We start from the raw sequence: 15,006 nt of genomic DNA, 5'->3' as shown, positions 1-15,006 counted from the left end.
ATATGAAAAAAAATTCAAACATCTATCTTGGACTTTGAAGAATGAAAAATCCCTCAAAAATTCACTCAATATGAAATGGAAGGAGTATTTTTTTTTTCTCGTTTATTTTTACTTGTTCAGTTTAAATGGTGCGGTTAAGACATGATAATCTCTGACCTTTGTATTATCTAAAAGAATCAGTGAATAGAGGAGGATGTAAACCTTAGTCTCTAAAGCCAAAAATGAAATGATGCAAGTCATTCTTAAATACAAAAGATTGCAAAGGCTAATACTAGATTACTTGTTCAGTTTGCATTGCACTTCTTTAAAAATATTAATTAAATAATTTATTTTATTAAGTTATTCTTATTAATGGTACTTTGAATTAAATCTAAATTTAATAAATTTTTTAATTTGCTAAAACGAACAATTAAAAGAAAATTTAAGAGTGCTACATTTGCTTACAAACTCAATTTGTTACAAAAGATCATTTATTCCTTGAAGAAATTATTGATGTATTCTACCTTTATATTTTGTACCTTTCATTTATAAGCATTGGTTCAATTGGGTTTTTCAACGAAGCGTTGCTCACAATTTTTTCGTGAGGACGTTACTAACAAAAAGGTAATAATACTCCTCTGTCCCATATTAGATTGACATTTTATTAAAAACGTTTATTTCATATTACTTGATTATTTATTAAATTAAAATAAAATTAATTAGTTTTTTTTCCTATTTTACCCTATAATTAATATAATATTTTGAATGTAAACAATTCTTAATACTAGCTATGTTTATACTCTATGTATATTGAATTGATATAAATAAATGGCAAAATGATAATGTCTTTTAATATATTAATAATTTATTAATCACTGTATAAAATTAAAAGTGTTCATCTAATATAAGACGGGGGTAGCATGTTCCTCTATTCCTCGTCTCAATGGTTGCGTGGAATCTTGAAACTAAAAATAATGCAATTGGCATAAATTTCTTGAGTATAACCAAACACAAAATTAAACACGTTATGCCAATTGGACCAAAGCATCTCACTTTCTTTTTTAAAATTAGCATCTTCATTATTAGAATCAATGAATGTTGGCTTTGAAAATAAGTTAGCTGAATGTTCCCTATTCTTCTCATCAGTCCCTTCATCTCATATTAATTGTATGCTTTCTTCTTTATAAGTATATTTTTTCGAGAAATTATAAATTAAGAATTATTTATAAAGATAAAATCAAAAATAATTGAATTTATTTGATTTTAGTTTTATAAATTTCACTTTTAATTATTTATTTTGAGTTTGCGCACCCCTCATAAATATAATGATTAATATAATTACTTTACCACAATATTCATATTAATTGATGTATAATTATAGATCTTGGAAATGATTTGAAAAATAATATTGAGGATAAAACATGAAAAAAATATTTGTCTTTGTTAAAAGTGACAAGGAAATAATAGAGGGAGTATTGAAAAATGATTTGGAGAATAGTATTTGATGCTAAGGATAAAACACATAAAAATAATAATTGTCTTTTCTTTATAGGTTAAAAGTGACAAGTAAAAATAAAAATCTATTTTAAGAATAAATGACAAGTAAAAGTGAACGGAATAAGTAATACTAGACAAATAAAAGTAAACGGAAAAATAATATTTTGGGATAACTATTTATGGTAAGGTAGATAATTAATATGGAAAGGAGGAGTACTTCCTCCGTTTACTTTTATTATCTACTTTAAGTTTTGTACGCTACTTAAGAAATACTCTCTCTATTTCATATTAAGAAAAACATTCAAGGACAAAATTTGAATCATATTTTTTTCTATTATCCTTTAGTTTAATTAACCTCATAAATATAATTAAATGTGAAATCATAAATACAAGTAATTCTTTATTGGAATATAACTTTGTAAGTAGTGTAGTTTAACTCCTAAAAAAATACAAAACTTCATTAATGGAAAGGATAAACATGAAAAAAAAATTAAACATTTCTCTTGAACTTTGAGCAATTCAACTATTTTGAAAAAACCTCTAGAAATCTAGTTAATATAGAATAGAGGGAGTAATGAATAATACAAGTAGTTTACTATAATATATTCATATTAATTGTCATATAGTCTTAAATCATGAGAAATAATTTTAAAAAAATAAGTAATTAATGTTGTATGTTAATTATGAAAAAAGAAAATTGATGCTAAAATTAATAAATTAATAAAAAAATTAAAATAGGGAATAAATAAAAGTGAATCGAGGGGATTAATTCTAGAAACAAGAGACACTTTCTTGCCTTCTAGGTATAAATTTCTTTAAAATAACCAACATAATCAAAGACTACTCAATTGGAACCAAACCTTTGACCTTCATTTTATTACTCCATTACTTTTATGGAAAATTCATATATAGCCCTTGTAATATCAATAAATTATAATTTGACTTTATAACATTTGGTTGCGCGCATTTTAGCTTTATTTAATTATAAAATAAACTTTTAATTCCTCTACTTGTGAATCTTATCAAATTTATTTCAATCATTAACCGTTAAAATATGTATGTATCCAAACAAACCATTGGACTAAAATCCGTCTTTCTTACTTTGGTGGTAAGAAATGACAGTAAATCAATTGAATGGTTCTAGTGACACTATTAAAAAACTGAATTTAGTGACGGATAAATTTTATAGCTAAATAGCAAAATCTGTCACTCATAATTCTACTCAGAGAACAAATTAGTAATAGATTTCTGTTAGGTACGAACAAAATAACAATAGATTATTAACGAAATTCATAGCTAATTTTAATTTTTTTGTAGTAGTAGTGTGAAAACAAATCCTTAGAAACTAATGTCACATGTAACATATTTTTCTTTTTCAAGAATGGGAAAATGGTGATGTGATATTTTGTCAAGTATTGTTTAAATTCTTTGTTGAACATTTTATTGTTGGATGGTATGAAAATATTATAAAACATATCTCCTCAATCTCAATAGTATACTATTTGATTTTTTGAGATTAGTGAAGTTCTTCAGCATTTAATAAGAGCCTATACTTTTTGGGCAGACTAAAATGGAGAATAGAATGGAATATTGTGTTGAGTATTTGACTATTTGTTTGGCTTAGAGAACCACATAATAATAATAAAAAAGTCTTGGGGCTACATCTTGTGATATAAATTTCATAACTTGTGACTTGTGACCAAGCTTTGGAGTTTGCACATAAATTTTTAAATATTATTGGTAAGTTATTTTTGAATAAAATTTTATCATATTTGATCATTGTTTTTGAAAAATTATTCTATTTTTTAAAGAAATAACATTTATATTCATAAGTTTATATTTTTATTTTGTAATAAACATATTTCGTGATAAAAATTTAAATTCATATATTGTTTTTATATAAGGATCATCCAATTTATATATTTACATTACTTTTTACGAGTTCTATTGAACAATACCGTTACATATCTGAGAGTCAAATATCGACAAATACATCATAAACAAAAAATACAACAAGTAAGTTGAGTGAGTGCCTTTCATGGTGTGTTTCTGGAGCTTGTCAAATTGGCTAAATAAATAGTGGGATATTTATATAAATTATAAAAAATTGGGATAAATCTTAAATTTTTATAAGTTCTCAAAAATTAGGATTTTTTTTTTTTTTGCCACCGAAAAATGATGGAAAAGTGCAATAATTGACTCAGAAACAAATGAAGAATAGAAATGGATGTAATTGTCTAAGCTAAATAATTATGTAGTGATTAATGAAATTACCCATATTGAAGTGGAAGGTAATGACAATAAACCAAGTTTAGGGACTTTATTGCAAAAAAGAAAAAGTAGAAAACCCAAAGAAGAATACAGTATATAAATTAGCCCCTCACGCCTCCCATTTTCCTCAACTTCCCTTCTTCCCCCAAATTTTATGGGATCCGATATTTGGGACGCTTTCTAAACACTTTTTCTTCTCGTTTTGCTTTCTTCTATCCTTTGTAATTTGTTTTGCAGAATCAACGAAGCAAAGGGAAGAGTGAAAGATGAGTAAGTATGTGGAGCTTTTGGATACCGGAGTGAGAATGGTGGCCAGATTCAATTCTCACTGTCCTCAAACTTCGCGTATGTACTATCATCCTCCCGCCAGGCACGACGAAGATCACTACCACCAACTCCAATTCTTCGGCGGCGGCGGTGAAAACCACCAGATCGGAGTCTCCGGCGGTGAAAATGTGTCCGGCGTTCGATTTGGGACTGTTGTTTCTAAGATGGGAACTGATAGCACTGATTTCATTCTTTATACTCTAGTTTAACCATATCACAATATTTTGAATGTTGGGCGGTGATCGATATTTAATATACTCTTCGAATTATTTTGACGTGTTTTCTTTTTTTCTTTCCCTGGAAAAATGTGGAGGCTATTTGCTTTGTTAATTTTTCTTCTTTTTGTTTCAGAGAATCTGATCTGGTATTCGAAGATCCAATTTATAGTTTTGAGCTTAAATTTTCATATTTGAAAAAAAAAAAAACTTAATAGTCTTAACTTTTGAGATTTGGTTAGCATTAGTTGTTTACTAATTTTATTTTATGGATGGGTCTCTCCCTTAAAAGATTTCTAGTTTTAGGTATGAATATTTTTTTAACAATGAGTGCTTTCTTCCAATGAAACGGGGCTTACACGGTGTGAATTCGAATATAGCCTTAAATATATAAAAAAAAATTCTTAATAGTTATTCTACTTATGTTTATGTTGCGTGGATTTGAATATAGTTGAATCTTAATTTGATATGGAACATTACATCAGAACCAAAAAATGTTATTTTATTTATACTTAATAGTAGGTATAGATAATCACGTTATTTTCTTTTATTCCAATGTGCAAATGACCAAAAAATTAAGGAGTGCGTTATAAACTACTACTATAACCTTGTTTACCCTTTAATGGCTAGTGTAAAATTACAGCATTGTTATCCTCTATATTTGGGTAGTGACGAAGGTTATGGTTCCATATTTTTTTTTATTCTTTTGTTTGTTATTTTTGTCCTTTCACAATGTTTATGGGTTCAAGTTTTGAAAATATTTTTTTGTAAGACTGCATATAATAGACCCTTGTGGTCGGGTTCTTTTCGGATCCTGTGTATAGCGTATAGCGTACACTTTAGTGCATCGGATTGCCCTTTAACTATTTTTAAAAAGATGGATCAACTAATATTGGTTGAAGGGAGTACAAAGACTGGGAAAATACTAATTAAGTATTTTATAAATCAAGTTATAGTTTTTAACTTAAAAATATATTTTATAGTTAGGTGAATTTTGTTTAAAATATATTCAATTTGAAGCTTGAAAATAATTCTGCAATTATAACACTTGTCAAATAACGATTTTTACTTTAATATTCAAAATTATTCTGCCTAAAATAATTTACCGGCGCCATTACTTTTGCTAGCCCCAACGTATTTTAAACTTATTTTTAATGGTAGGTAGGTGGTATATATGACATAAAAATGTTTTCATTTGTTAGGTGAAGCAGGTAAAAGTTGAAACCTTCAATGAATGAAGTTGATGATTATATATTCAAACATTGAGTAAATTATTTATTTAATGATGCAATTATTATAAAGCAACTAAAAATTATATAAAAAATAAAATAATTGTGAAATAAATAAATGAATAGAAAGTGACCTTACGGGCGCCGCGGTGGACATTTGACGTTTACAACAAAGGTTTTACGCGGTTTGAGGAGGGAGAAGGAATATATTTTCGTTTTAGCCCTTGTACTAATCTATTTTAATATGTGCTCCTCCATTTAATCTGATTTGCCCTTTCTTCCCTATATGTTTTAATCAATCACACTTTTACCCTCATTAGAAGAAAAATCTATGGCGTTGATATTCTTTTTTTTCGCGTATGAAGTTTTCAAAGTCATACGGGGAAGCATCTGAAACTATAGGTTATTCTTCTAACGACAATACCTTTCATGATATATTTTATTTTTATCATGTTGTTAATGCGGAACGTATAATTTTTGTCAATATTTAAAAAGTGAAGGCAACTGTTTTTTTTGGACATAATTTAGGATATGTAAACTCTTTAATTTAAAAAAAAAATTCACGCCTAATTAAATCAAAATAAAAAAGGAGTATAAAATAGACTGAAATAAAGAAAATAGAAAAGGCCCGCTTACAGGGCATCTTAAACAAGCTGTGAGCAATCACCCGCGCGCAATGGACATTCTCATGCATGTCCCTTTCTTTTTCTTTTTTTGAGTTTGTAGTTCGATATTTATATTGGAGTTCGACTAATTTAGATTTGTATCAGGATCTTATCTGGGGGGATAACACTCTCTTCCAAAAGAATTTCAATATCAAATAATATATATAAGGTATAGTTACTAAGTTATTCTTATGTATAAGATATTTTTTGAGATTGGGCACTATTAAAAAGAAGATTCATATATAAAAGTATAGTTAAAATAATTACTTATTTTATTTAAATTTTTTAAAATAATAATTATTTTGAAATAACTTATTTTGCTAAAGCAACACTTATTTTACATAGAGTGAAGGTTACAATCTCATCCTAAGATGGTAGGATACACTCACTTGCCATGAAGGTTTTTTGCCCACATGGCATTTTATTTTAGTAAACTTACTTTTTTAAACCAAAAAAGGGTCAAATTAGTATTAAAAAAAAAACACTAGGCCAGAACTACACTTTTTAAGCTATTTTTTAAATTTTGCTAAAATAATGAAATTTCAGCCAATTCTTTTTAAAAAATTTCTAGAAAAAAAATACTAATAAAACACATAATTATTACATCTAACTTCGATATGATAAGAATTATATTGTTGAAACTTCATTATTCTGCTAAAACATTTTATTTCACAACAAATAAGGAGCTCTAACCAACTATTATTTATGTATATATATACAAATTTGGCTTGGAAAAAATAACAGTTGATTTTGGCCTGAAAATTAAAAGTTTAAAAGTTTACAGTTAAAATAATTAGTAATTGTATTTAAAGAAGAAATACACATTAATACTTTGTTGTTTTGGACTAATTTTATTGGAAAAAATTACCTAAAATTTTTACCATAATATCTAAAATTTGGTACCACTTTAAAAAAAAAATCTCCTCTCGGATACATCACTCCACTCTCGTTGATAGATCACTCCCCTCTCTTATACATCCCTCTCATATGTATCCGAATGTCTTATCCCCTATCTGATACATTTTATACCCTCTCTGATACATCTCTCTCCTATGTATCCGGATGTCTGCTGATGTATCCGAAATTCATAAATTTTAAGAAATTTTTGTAATTTAAAAAAGAATATGAAAATAATATATACTCTTAACACTATGAGATTTATGTATATTACACAATTTTATTTAACTAAAATAATGAAGTTTGAGCCAAGTATTTTTCTTTTACAAATGGGCTTAAAAATAAGAACTATACAATTTGTAACAAATAGTTGAAATAACCCGTCATTGCAATTAACAGTTGAAAATCGCCTATTTGAGAGCTACATTTTTAATTTTTGTTATCTCCACACGCCTCTGTCACATTAAAATGTTGAGGGTGTAAACACTAGTATCAAATACCCAAGTTTAATTTGTGTCAAATTTAAGAGACCTCTGAATATGCTGCCTAATTTTTTTAAAAAGACTTAATTATAAATGATCTTTTAATCTTGTTCTATACTACTTTATTTTAATATTTGAAATTTAGATTAGTACCTATACCATAAATTTTATGGTTACAAACAAATTAAAAAATGTAATGCTACTCGTTGCTATTGTGATTAAAAAAAAGTGACCCACAAAAGTATATGTCATGAAAAATTGAATAATCAAGGCATACAAGAAAAATGAATTGGATGGACGTGCAACCCTTAGGCCTATCACATATTTTGAGTTATTTTTTTAAAAAAAACACCTTAGATAGTTATATCTTGCTATGATCAACACTTCAACCCAAGATAATTACTGTATATGGTCATTCGATCATTTTAATTATCAAAAAAATAGCCATTCGATGTATATTCAATGTATACTCAGTGTATATTTCATGTATAGAATGTATCATAATGTATATTCAGTGTATAACTTATGTATAAATAATCTATATTGTATAGTCAATATATACTTTCTATAACTTTTGACAAGCTATATTGTATAGTCACTATATATTTCCTATGATTTTTGGCTATTTTTTTTGACGTAAATAAAACATGATTATATTTGTTGTAAACTAATTAGTTTATTGTATATATATAAAATTGTCCCAAAAACTCAACTTTTATTGATTTAGTTAGTTTTATAGATTTAAAATTTCAACACAAATGATTTGATTTGATACATGAAAAACCCAAAAGGTCCATATATACCCCTAGTATGTATAATGATACATGAAATACATTAATTTATTATATCCATCAACTCTCAAGAAGAACCAAATGAATCACCAAAGAATAGTGTTTGCTTTTTGATGTAAAGAACTAATAAGGTTTGTTATGAGACACCATAATGTCATTGTGATATATTTAACATATTTTTCAGACCAACAATCAATGGGAAAAGTAGCAACACTTAAGAGTTGAGAACAACAATCAATGGAAAAAATGCGACAGACAAGCAACGCAAGAAAAATAAAGAGCCCCCCCCCCCCCCCCCCCCCACCTCTCTGAAAAACGAATTCACCTTGATTAGCCCTGCCATATAAGTTCAGGGCCAAGAATGTTAAAGATTTGCTAACTAAAGCAATGAAGCTAAGTCAAAAATTACTCAGGATTCTGAAATGGGCTTGCGAACCAAGAAGAAATACATTGGTGTGAAGATCCCTTTCCTGAAACGACACAGACAGACAGGTTTAAAATGTTAATATCATAAATATTTAATGTTCAATACTACTAATATGTATGTATGTATAAAGTGGAGCCATAAATCTTACTTGGCACCACCAACAAGACCTTCTGCAGCTTTTTCTAAGAAAGCTTGAACTCTTTGACTACCTTTAGGAGCAACTCCCACGTATTCAAGTGCCGATACCTAACAAAACATTAAAGGGATTGTTTAGTTTACGATCTCGTTATGCAAATAACAAAACAAAGGATTGTAAATGCAATGAATAATAATGCATGACTTGTTATGAAATCGACTAATAAGACATGAATTATTATATCTAAGGACATTGTATATTTAGATACTCTTATCTGAAGTATTGCTAATACATACAAGGCCACATCATGCACTGTATAATTCTTTTTTACAAATTCCCATATGAGTAACGGAATTAGTGACATGGCGTATGATTTTCAGTATTAAATTCAGCATAGCTAATGCAGCTTAATATCGAAACCCAACATTGTACAGTTAGTAGTACGGTATCGATTTATGTGCCAAAGTTTATAAGGCACAGGGTTTTGAAAAAGAAAGGCAAACTCTTCAAACATTTGTGTTGATAAAACTTTTGGTCTTAGACAATGCATAACATTTGTGTGGCTACAAGAGCTTTCTCAAGCGTCTTAACTAGGAAGTTTAAGTTAAATTGTTTGAAATTTTAGAAACCCAACGGAATACAAACAGAATTTTGCCACAGAAACACGAACGGGGGGGTATATGATTTTTATAGGGAGATTAAATCATCTCACACTTCAAACATAACAGATCCTTCAGGTCTTTCTTCCAACTCTTAACATTGAATTAATTGGGATGTCAAAGTTATCCAACCTCTCATACAGGTCTACAGATGAACCATCAATAAACAAAAAGAGATAGCTTTGTAAGAAATCCTACCAGATTTCTGGTGAAAAGTCTGCCAACTGCTGTTAGGCGGAAGCTACTGAGTGAGAAGTGACTTGTATCTAAAGGCATGTACCATGAAACAGGTGAGTCCTCAGCGAGATCCTTATCCCACACAACCTACATATCGACAAGTAGAATTTAGTAATCAAATGGCAAAGAGCAATCAAATGCTTAATAATATTATTAGAAGAAAAGGACTTAGAACTTACTTCAAAACCAGCTTTTTTGGCTGCGTCTAGGCACTGATGTGTCAATCTAATCTCCGGGAGACCATTTCCGAGCTCAATTTCTTCCTATGGCCAATGAACAACTAGGATAAGTCCGACTATCCAACAAATAAACACAAATGCACAGAGACAGTCCAATAAATTGATAAATGACTTCAAAACTTCAAGATTCACCTTGATCCTTTTCTGCTCTTCGCTATTTGGATTGTATGAATCAGTCATGCACCACTCATACACAGCAAAGCACTGACCAGGCTTCAGCACCCTATAGATCTCTTTATAGCATCCAACCTGACAAAAATTCGATGTATCAATAACAAATTAGAAGAAAACAATTGTATGAATTGGTCATGCACCGCTCATACACAGCAAAGCAAAGGGTTTTAAAAAATCGAGTCAAAATTGAACATGGTAGAAATATACACACCGGATCTGGTGCATGGCAGGTAGCTTCTATTGCGTACACTGCATCAAAGCTATTGTCAGGGAATGGCATTTTCATGAAATCACCCTGCATAGACACCAAACAACGATCAAGCACTGCATAGGCAGTTCAAAGGAGATTGACTTGATCTGCCAAGTTTACTACCTTTACAAAGTTGCAAGTTTGATCCAATCCTACTTTGCGGTTCAACACCTGCAGAGTAAAGGGTATCACACAACTACTTGGGGAAAAAAACAATTTCCAACCATTTAAAATGGGAACGCAACATCGTCATCCTCTTTGTATTTGTGTATTGACCAGAAAACTAGATGACATGTGATCTTAAAATCCAAGTACAATCAAGTTTCAGATGAAAGTAAACAGGTCCCACATGCTTCAATTGTGTTCTAATTTGTTATAGATCGTCAAATTAAGCAACAGGCAATCTCTGCCTAATCACAGCAGCTCTTGCAAAAGATGGTTTTACAAACAGAACTAGGGAGCAAGTAAATACCTGTCCCCTAGATATCTGATATTCATTGTTGTTGAGGCCTGTAACTGATGTAGAGCTGCATGATTTACAATAAAAATGATGAGACTCTACAGAAATTGTTGGGTAAGATAGGCAGATTTCACCAAGGCAATTCACAGATCACGTTATATACAATTTACCACTATTAGAAGGTGAAGAAAGAAGGCTTACTGCTTTCATTGTGTCAATTAAAAATGTTAAACTCAAAAGCTTTATGAACATTCTAACAAGCACCAAAATGAACAAGCATTCCTTTTGCTGTGTTACAACTTCCAAATGTTCAGTACAGTCAACCTCAGCTTTAGATAGTGCCCATGCATAGCTTAGCTAAAAATGTGAGATTGAATGTACAAAGTTTAAGTCTAAAGAGTCATGAGATGAGTGGCATTTGCCAAACAAGTGCACACCAATAGCCTAATGTTCACCACCCTACCATTAGCCAGGGGACAGGATATACATTAACACTCAGTTCTAGAGGAAGCACATGAAAGAGAAATGCTAAGCTGCCATCATGAGGATCCATTATATTGGTTGTGTGGCAGAGCTGGCATTACATATCATGATGCAATATGGAATTTCATCAAATTGACTACCGCCTAGAGATGGTAATTAAAAGGGGGAAAGAAAAAATATGTTCAATCACATTTCAATTGAATAATCACCCGGTAAAGGATAAACTGGAATACAGGGCACAAATGATAATGGGAGATCAATTATTCAAAAACTATCTTCATTCACCTGAATCGAGCAATTTCTCTTAACGGCCCTCCAATTCCACATCCTACGTCCAAGACCTGCAGTCATAATCTCGGTTTCAACAGGTAATTTGGAGCAGTAATATAAGGCAAGTACTTCATTATGTCTTCTTTTTCATTAATGATAATATATGCAAGCCAAACCTTTTGTCCTGGTTTCAATCCTAGTTGCAAGGCAAGGAAGTGCTCATGCCTCTTAATGCTTTCCTGGAGTGATTCTCCTCTCCACCTGCAGGCAGTGTGATTGATATAGTAAGTAATAACACAGTGACCAAAACCTAACGTTCATTCACTTATGTATGAATGGACCAAGATTAACAAACCTGGGTGCAAAATGGAAGGACTCTCCCCAGCCGTATTCATAGAAGCTAGTGCAAAGATCATAGTATTTGTTTACCTGAATAAAAGATGTGTTACTCATTTAGCAGTTAAACCACATTACATAATTGTGCTTCAACGAAATGTACATGAATACTATATGTTAAGCAAGACAGTTAACTGATGGGAGAATAAAAGCTTCAATAGCTAAATCAATCTATCAGCAGCCAGTTAAGCCTCAATCCCAAACTAGTTGGGGTAGGCCACATGCATCCTCCATAACCGTTCCACTATATTCGGATCCATTTCATCGCAATATTGGTATAATAAGGAGATTCTCTAAATCCTCGCACCGAGTTGAAAAAGGTTTGTGGCAAACATCAGATTAATGCAAGTGTAAATGCAACAACTGTCTTAATTCTAACCAGTAGGTATTGCTAGTATCACCTATGTGGATTTTTCGCTTCGTGATATGATATTAGCAACTCTATTCATAGCAACTTTGACATGAATATCCTTTGAGTTCTAATTCTTATAAGTTCTTTGCTGGTGTACAGGAGGAAGAACAACGCAAGAACTTGCATAACAAAAACTAAGCCATATTGATTCCAAGTGATTGTAGGTTTTTTTGATACAGCTTCTCTCCAACTAACTTTAGGTTTACACTCATCCTGTTATTAGACCTTATGTTGTGGTGCATTTAGAGTTTATGTAAAACCATTTCACAAGTAGATAAAATTTTGAGAATAATGAAATAATGATCTGCTGTAAACCTAATCCAACTTCAATACAGATCTTTAGTTTCGAAAACTTTGCCTTTTACTCAAATAAAAGAACTTGTTTTCTCATTCAAAGCAGAGTTCTAGGTTCCAAAATTGAGAAAAGTGACAATATACTTGAAAGCTGAAAAAAAAGAGGTCTTGTCTGGAAAAAAAATAGCTTCCTATCTTTTTGCTCCAGTTGAAACCAGTTACAGTTGCTACCTCAAAAACCTTTGTGATCACCATAGATTTAGTATTTCCCACAAATATCATAATTCATCTTACTATGCAAAAATAAAAGAAAAAGAGTTGTCTCCGTTTATCTAAAACAAAAAACATGTCCTCTTTGTTCATTTTGTTCATTTTGTTCAGCAAAATGAAATCTAAGAGTCAGAACAAGGTGTAAAAATCATTTTTTTCCTTCTTTTTTCGTAAACCAATACACCCCCCCTCTCAAAGGGATAATGAAGTTATAAGATTGATAGAAATGTCTCTCACCATGTCAGTGTAGTTATTCTTTCTCTCTTCTTCTTCACCTCCGTAACAACCATGGTACTTCTCATACCTAAAGCATTTGACAAAAAATTAAAATCAACAAATACATTCAGAAAATCGATAAGGCTAACAATCATACATTCATGTAGGACAATGCTATGTCATTTATTTGACTCCATAGTAGATTAAATAATGATCCAAGAACCTTCAAAAACAGATATATTCACAAATGCCAAAGAAACTCTTTTTAAGAGATCCACTAAGTTGACTATCATTTAATGTTAAATCATTAGTAAAGAGTCATTTTGTGAGTTATGCAGGCTTTAGTTATGCATATATTAGTTAGTATATCAGTGTATAAGAAAATACATGAATTGAATCATAACTTATGCATATTTTAGCTATATGGTATTGTAAACGGGTAATCAAGCACCGTATTTGCTGTGTTGTAGTATAAACTGCTGACTTTTATACTCCCATAGCAACTAAAATGCTACCAAACATGGTATTAGTTGTATAGGTTTTAAGACATAAATAATTCACTTCCTGACCGGCAACCAAACAACCCCAAAGTGACTTAAGAGTTTCTCTATTATTTTTATTACTAGAAAACCAATAAATAATACCCCTTTGGATAAAAAAATGAAAGAAGAATGGAGAATACATTTTTTTATACTCAACTAGGAAATACAGGCATTTAATGATATGAATACAAAACAGACAGCAGAGTAGCTTACTCCCAAAAAGGATCTATCCTACCACCCTAAATATAAAAAAAACTGTGGGCACCAAGGACCCCAAAGTAAAAAAAAAAAAAAAAAAAAAACTTGTCGTGGCAAAAATATTGCTTCCAATTCAAATTTTCTTGTACTTTAAAAATTATATTGTCAGGAAAACATTCTTGACTTATCCAACAGTAGGTACATAATGTTGGCACAACAGAATCTTTGACGAAAATGACAGAGCAGCATCACAAACTCCACTAAACAAGTTATATGCATAATAAAAACAAAAAAATTGGATCTACAGTAATAATCACCAACAGAAGCCTCTGTGATCCAGCCCAATCAAACTATAATTCCTTAAGCCTAACAGATCAATCAATCTAAGAATTAAAACAAACTCCACATTCTGTCTCATTGTTAAGACTTAAAAATCCATGAAAGATGTTGAGAAATCAATGATAAAAATTGAATCTTTTTCAAGAAACAAAAAAAAAATGCCCACTTTTTTTTTTGTCTTCTTTTGAGGGGTTGCATACAAATCTCAGATTTTTAGCTTCTAAACTTTAAAGGGGTTATCTATTTTTTTCTTTCTGAGGGGTTGATTTATACACAAAAACATATAAACAGAGAAAGAGATAGAGGTATATATACTTGTCAACAGCAGAGAGAACTTCATCCTTGCCAATTCTTCCACCAACCCCAAATGCCAGATCAAAAGCCCCTAGTTTTGACATCTCTTTTCCCAAATCACAAGATCTAAAAAAAGAAGAAGATGAAAGTTCAAATAAAGAAAAAAGAAGGAAAGTTTTACAAGAAAAGATGAAACAATGCCGAAGAAAGAGGAAGCTTACAGATTGAAGAGTGGGGTTTACCCTTTGTGAGATTAAGAAAGGAAAAAGGAAATGCCAAAACGGAGACGGATCCTAGAAAAGCAAGATGCTGTAAACAATAACAACAGTAGATATATATGCTTAATGCCAGCACTCA

The 15,006-nt window shown here is 30.5% G+C and overlaps 1 protein-coding gene across 2 annotated transcripts; it reads right to left on the bottom strand.

Moving 5' to 3' along the window:
* Positions 1 to 8,383: 8,383 nt before the first annotated feature.
* LOC129886986 (cycloartenol-C-24-methyltransferase 1) lies at positions 8,384 to 15,006 on the bottom strand. 2 transcript variants are annotated; one of them, XM_055961910.1, is made up of 14 exons: positions 14,892 to 15,006; positions 14,671 to 14,775; positions 13,298 to 13,364; positions 12,044 to 12,117; positions 11,865 to 11,949; positions 11,704 to 11,759; positions 10,948 to 11,002; positions 10,599 to 10,646; positions 10,437 to 10,520; positions 10,184 to 10,300; positions 9,992 to 10,075; positions 9,774 to 9,899; positions 8,929 to 9,026; positions 8,384 to 8,823 (listed from the first exon to the last, which is right to left on the bottom strand). In XM_055961910.1, the coding sequence occupies exons 2-14, from the start codon at positions 14,751 to 14,753 to the stop codon at positions 8,763 to 8,765; spliced, it is 1,038 nt and encodes a 345-aa protein (XP_055817885.1). In that variant the 5' UTR covers positions 14,754 to 14,775; positions 14,892 to 15,006; the 3' UTR covers positions 8,384 to 8,762. The 2 variants fall into 2 exon arrangements, with proteins under 2 accessions (XP_055817885.1, XP_055817884.1); XM_055961909.1 differs by having other exon boundaries at positions 14,871 to 15,003.

This window comes from Solanum dulcamara, chromosome 4, assembly GCF_947179165.1.
Source record: "Solanum dulcamara chromosome 4, daSolDulc1.2, whole genome shotgun sequence".
Classification (NCBI taxonomy): Eukaryota; Viridiplantae; Streptophyta; class Magnoliopsida; order Solanales; family Solanaceae; genus Solanum; species Solanum dulcamara.
Note: the sequence above shows the minus strand (reverse complement) of the source record. Positions and strands in the feature narration are given on the sequence as shown.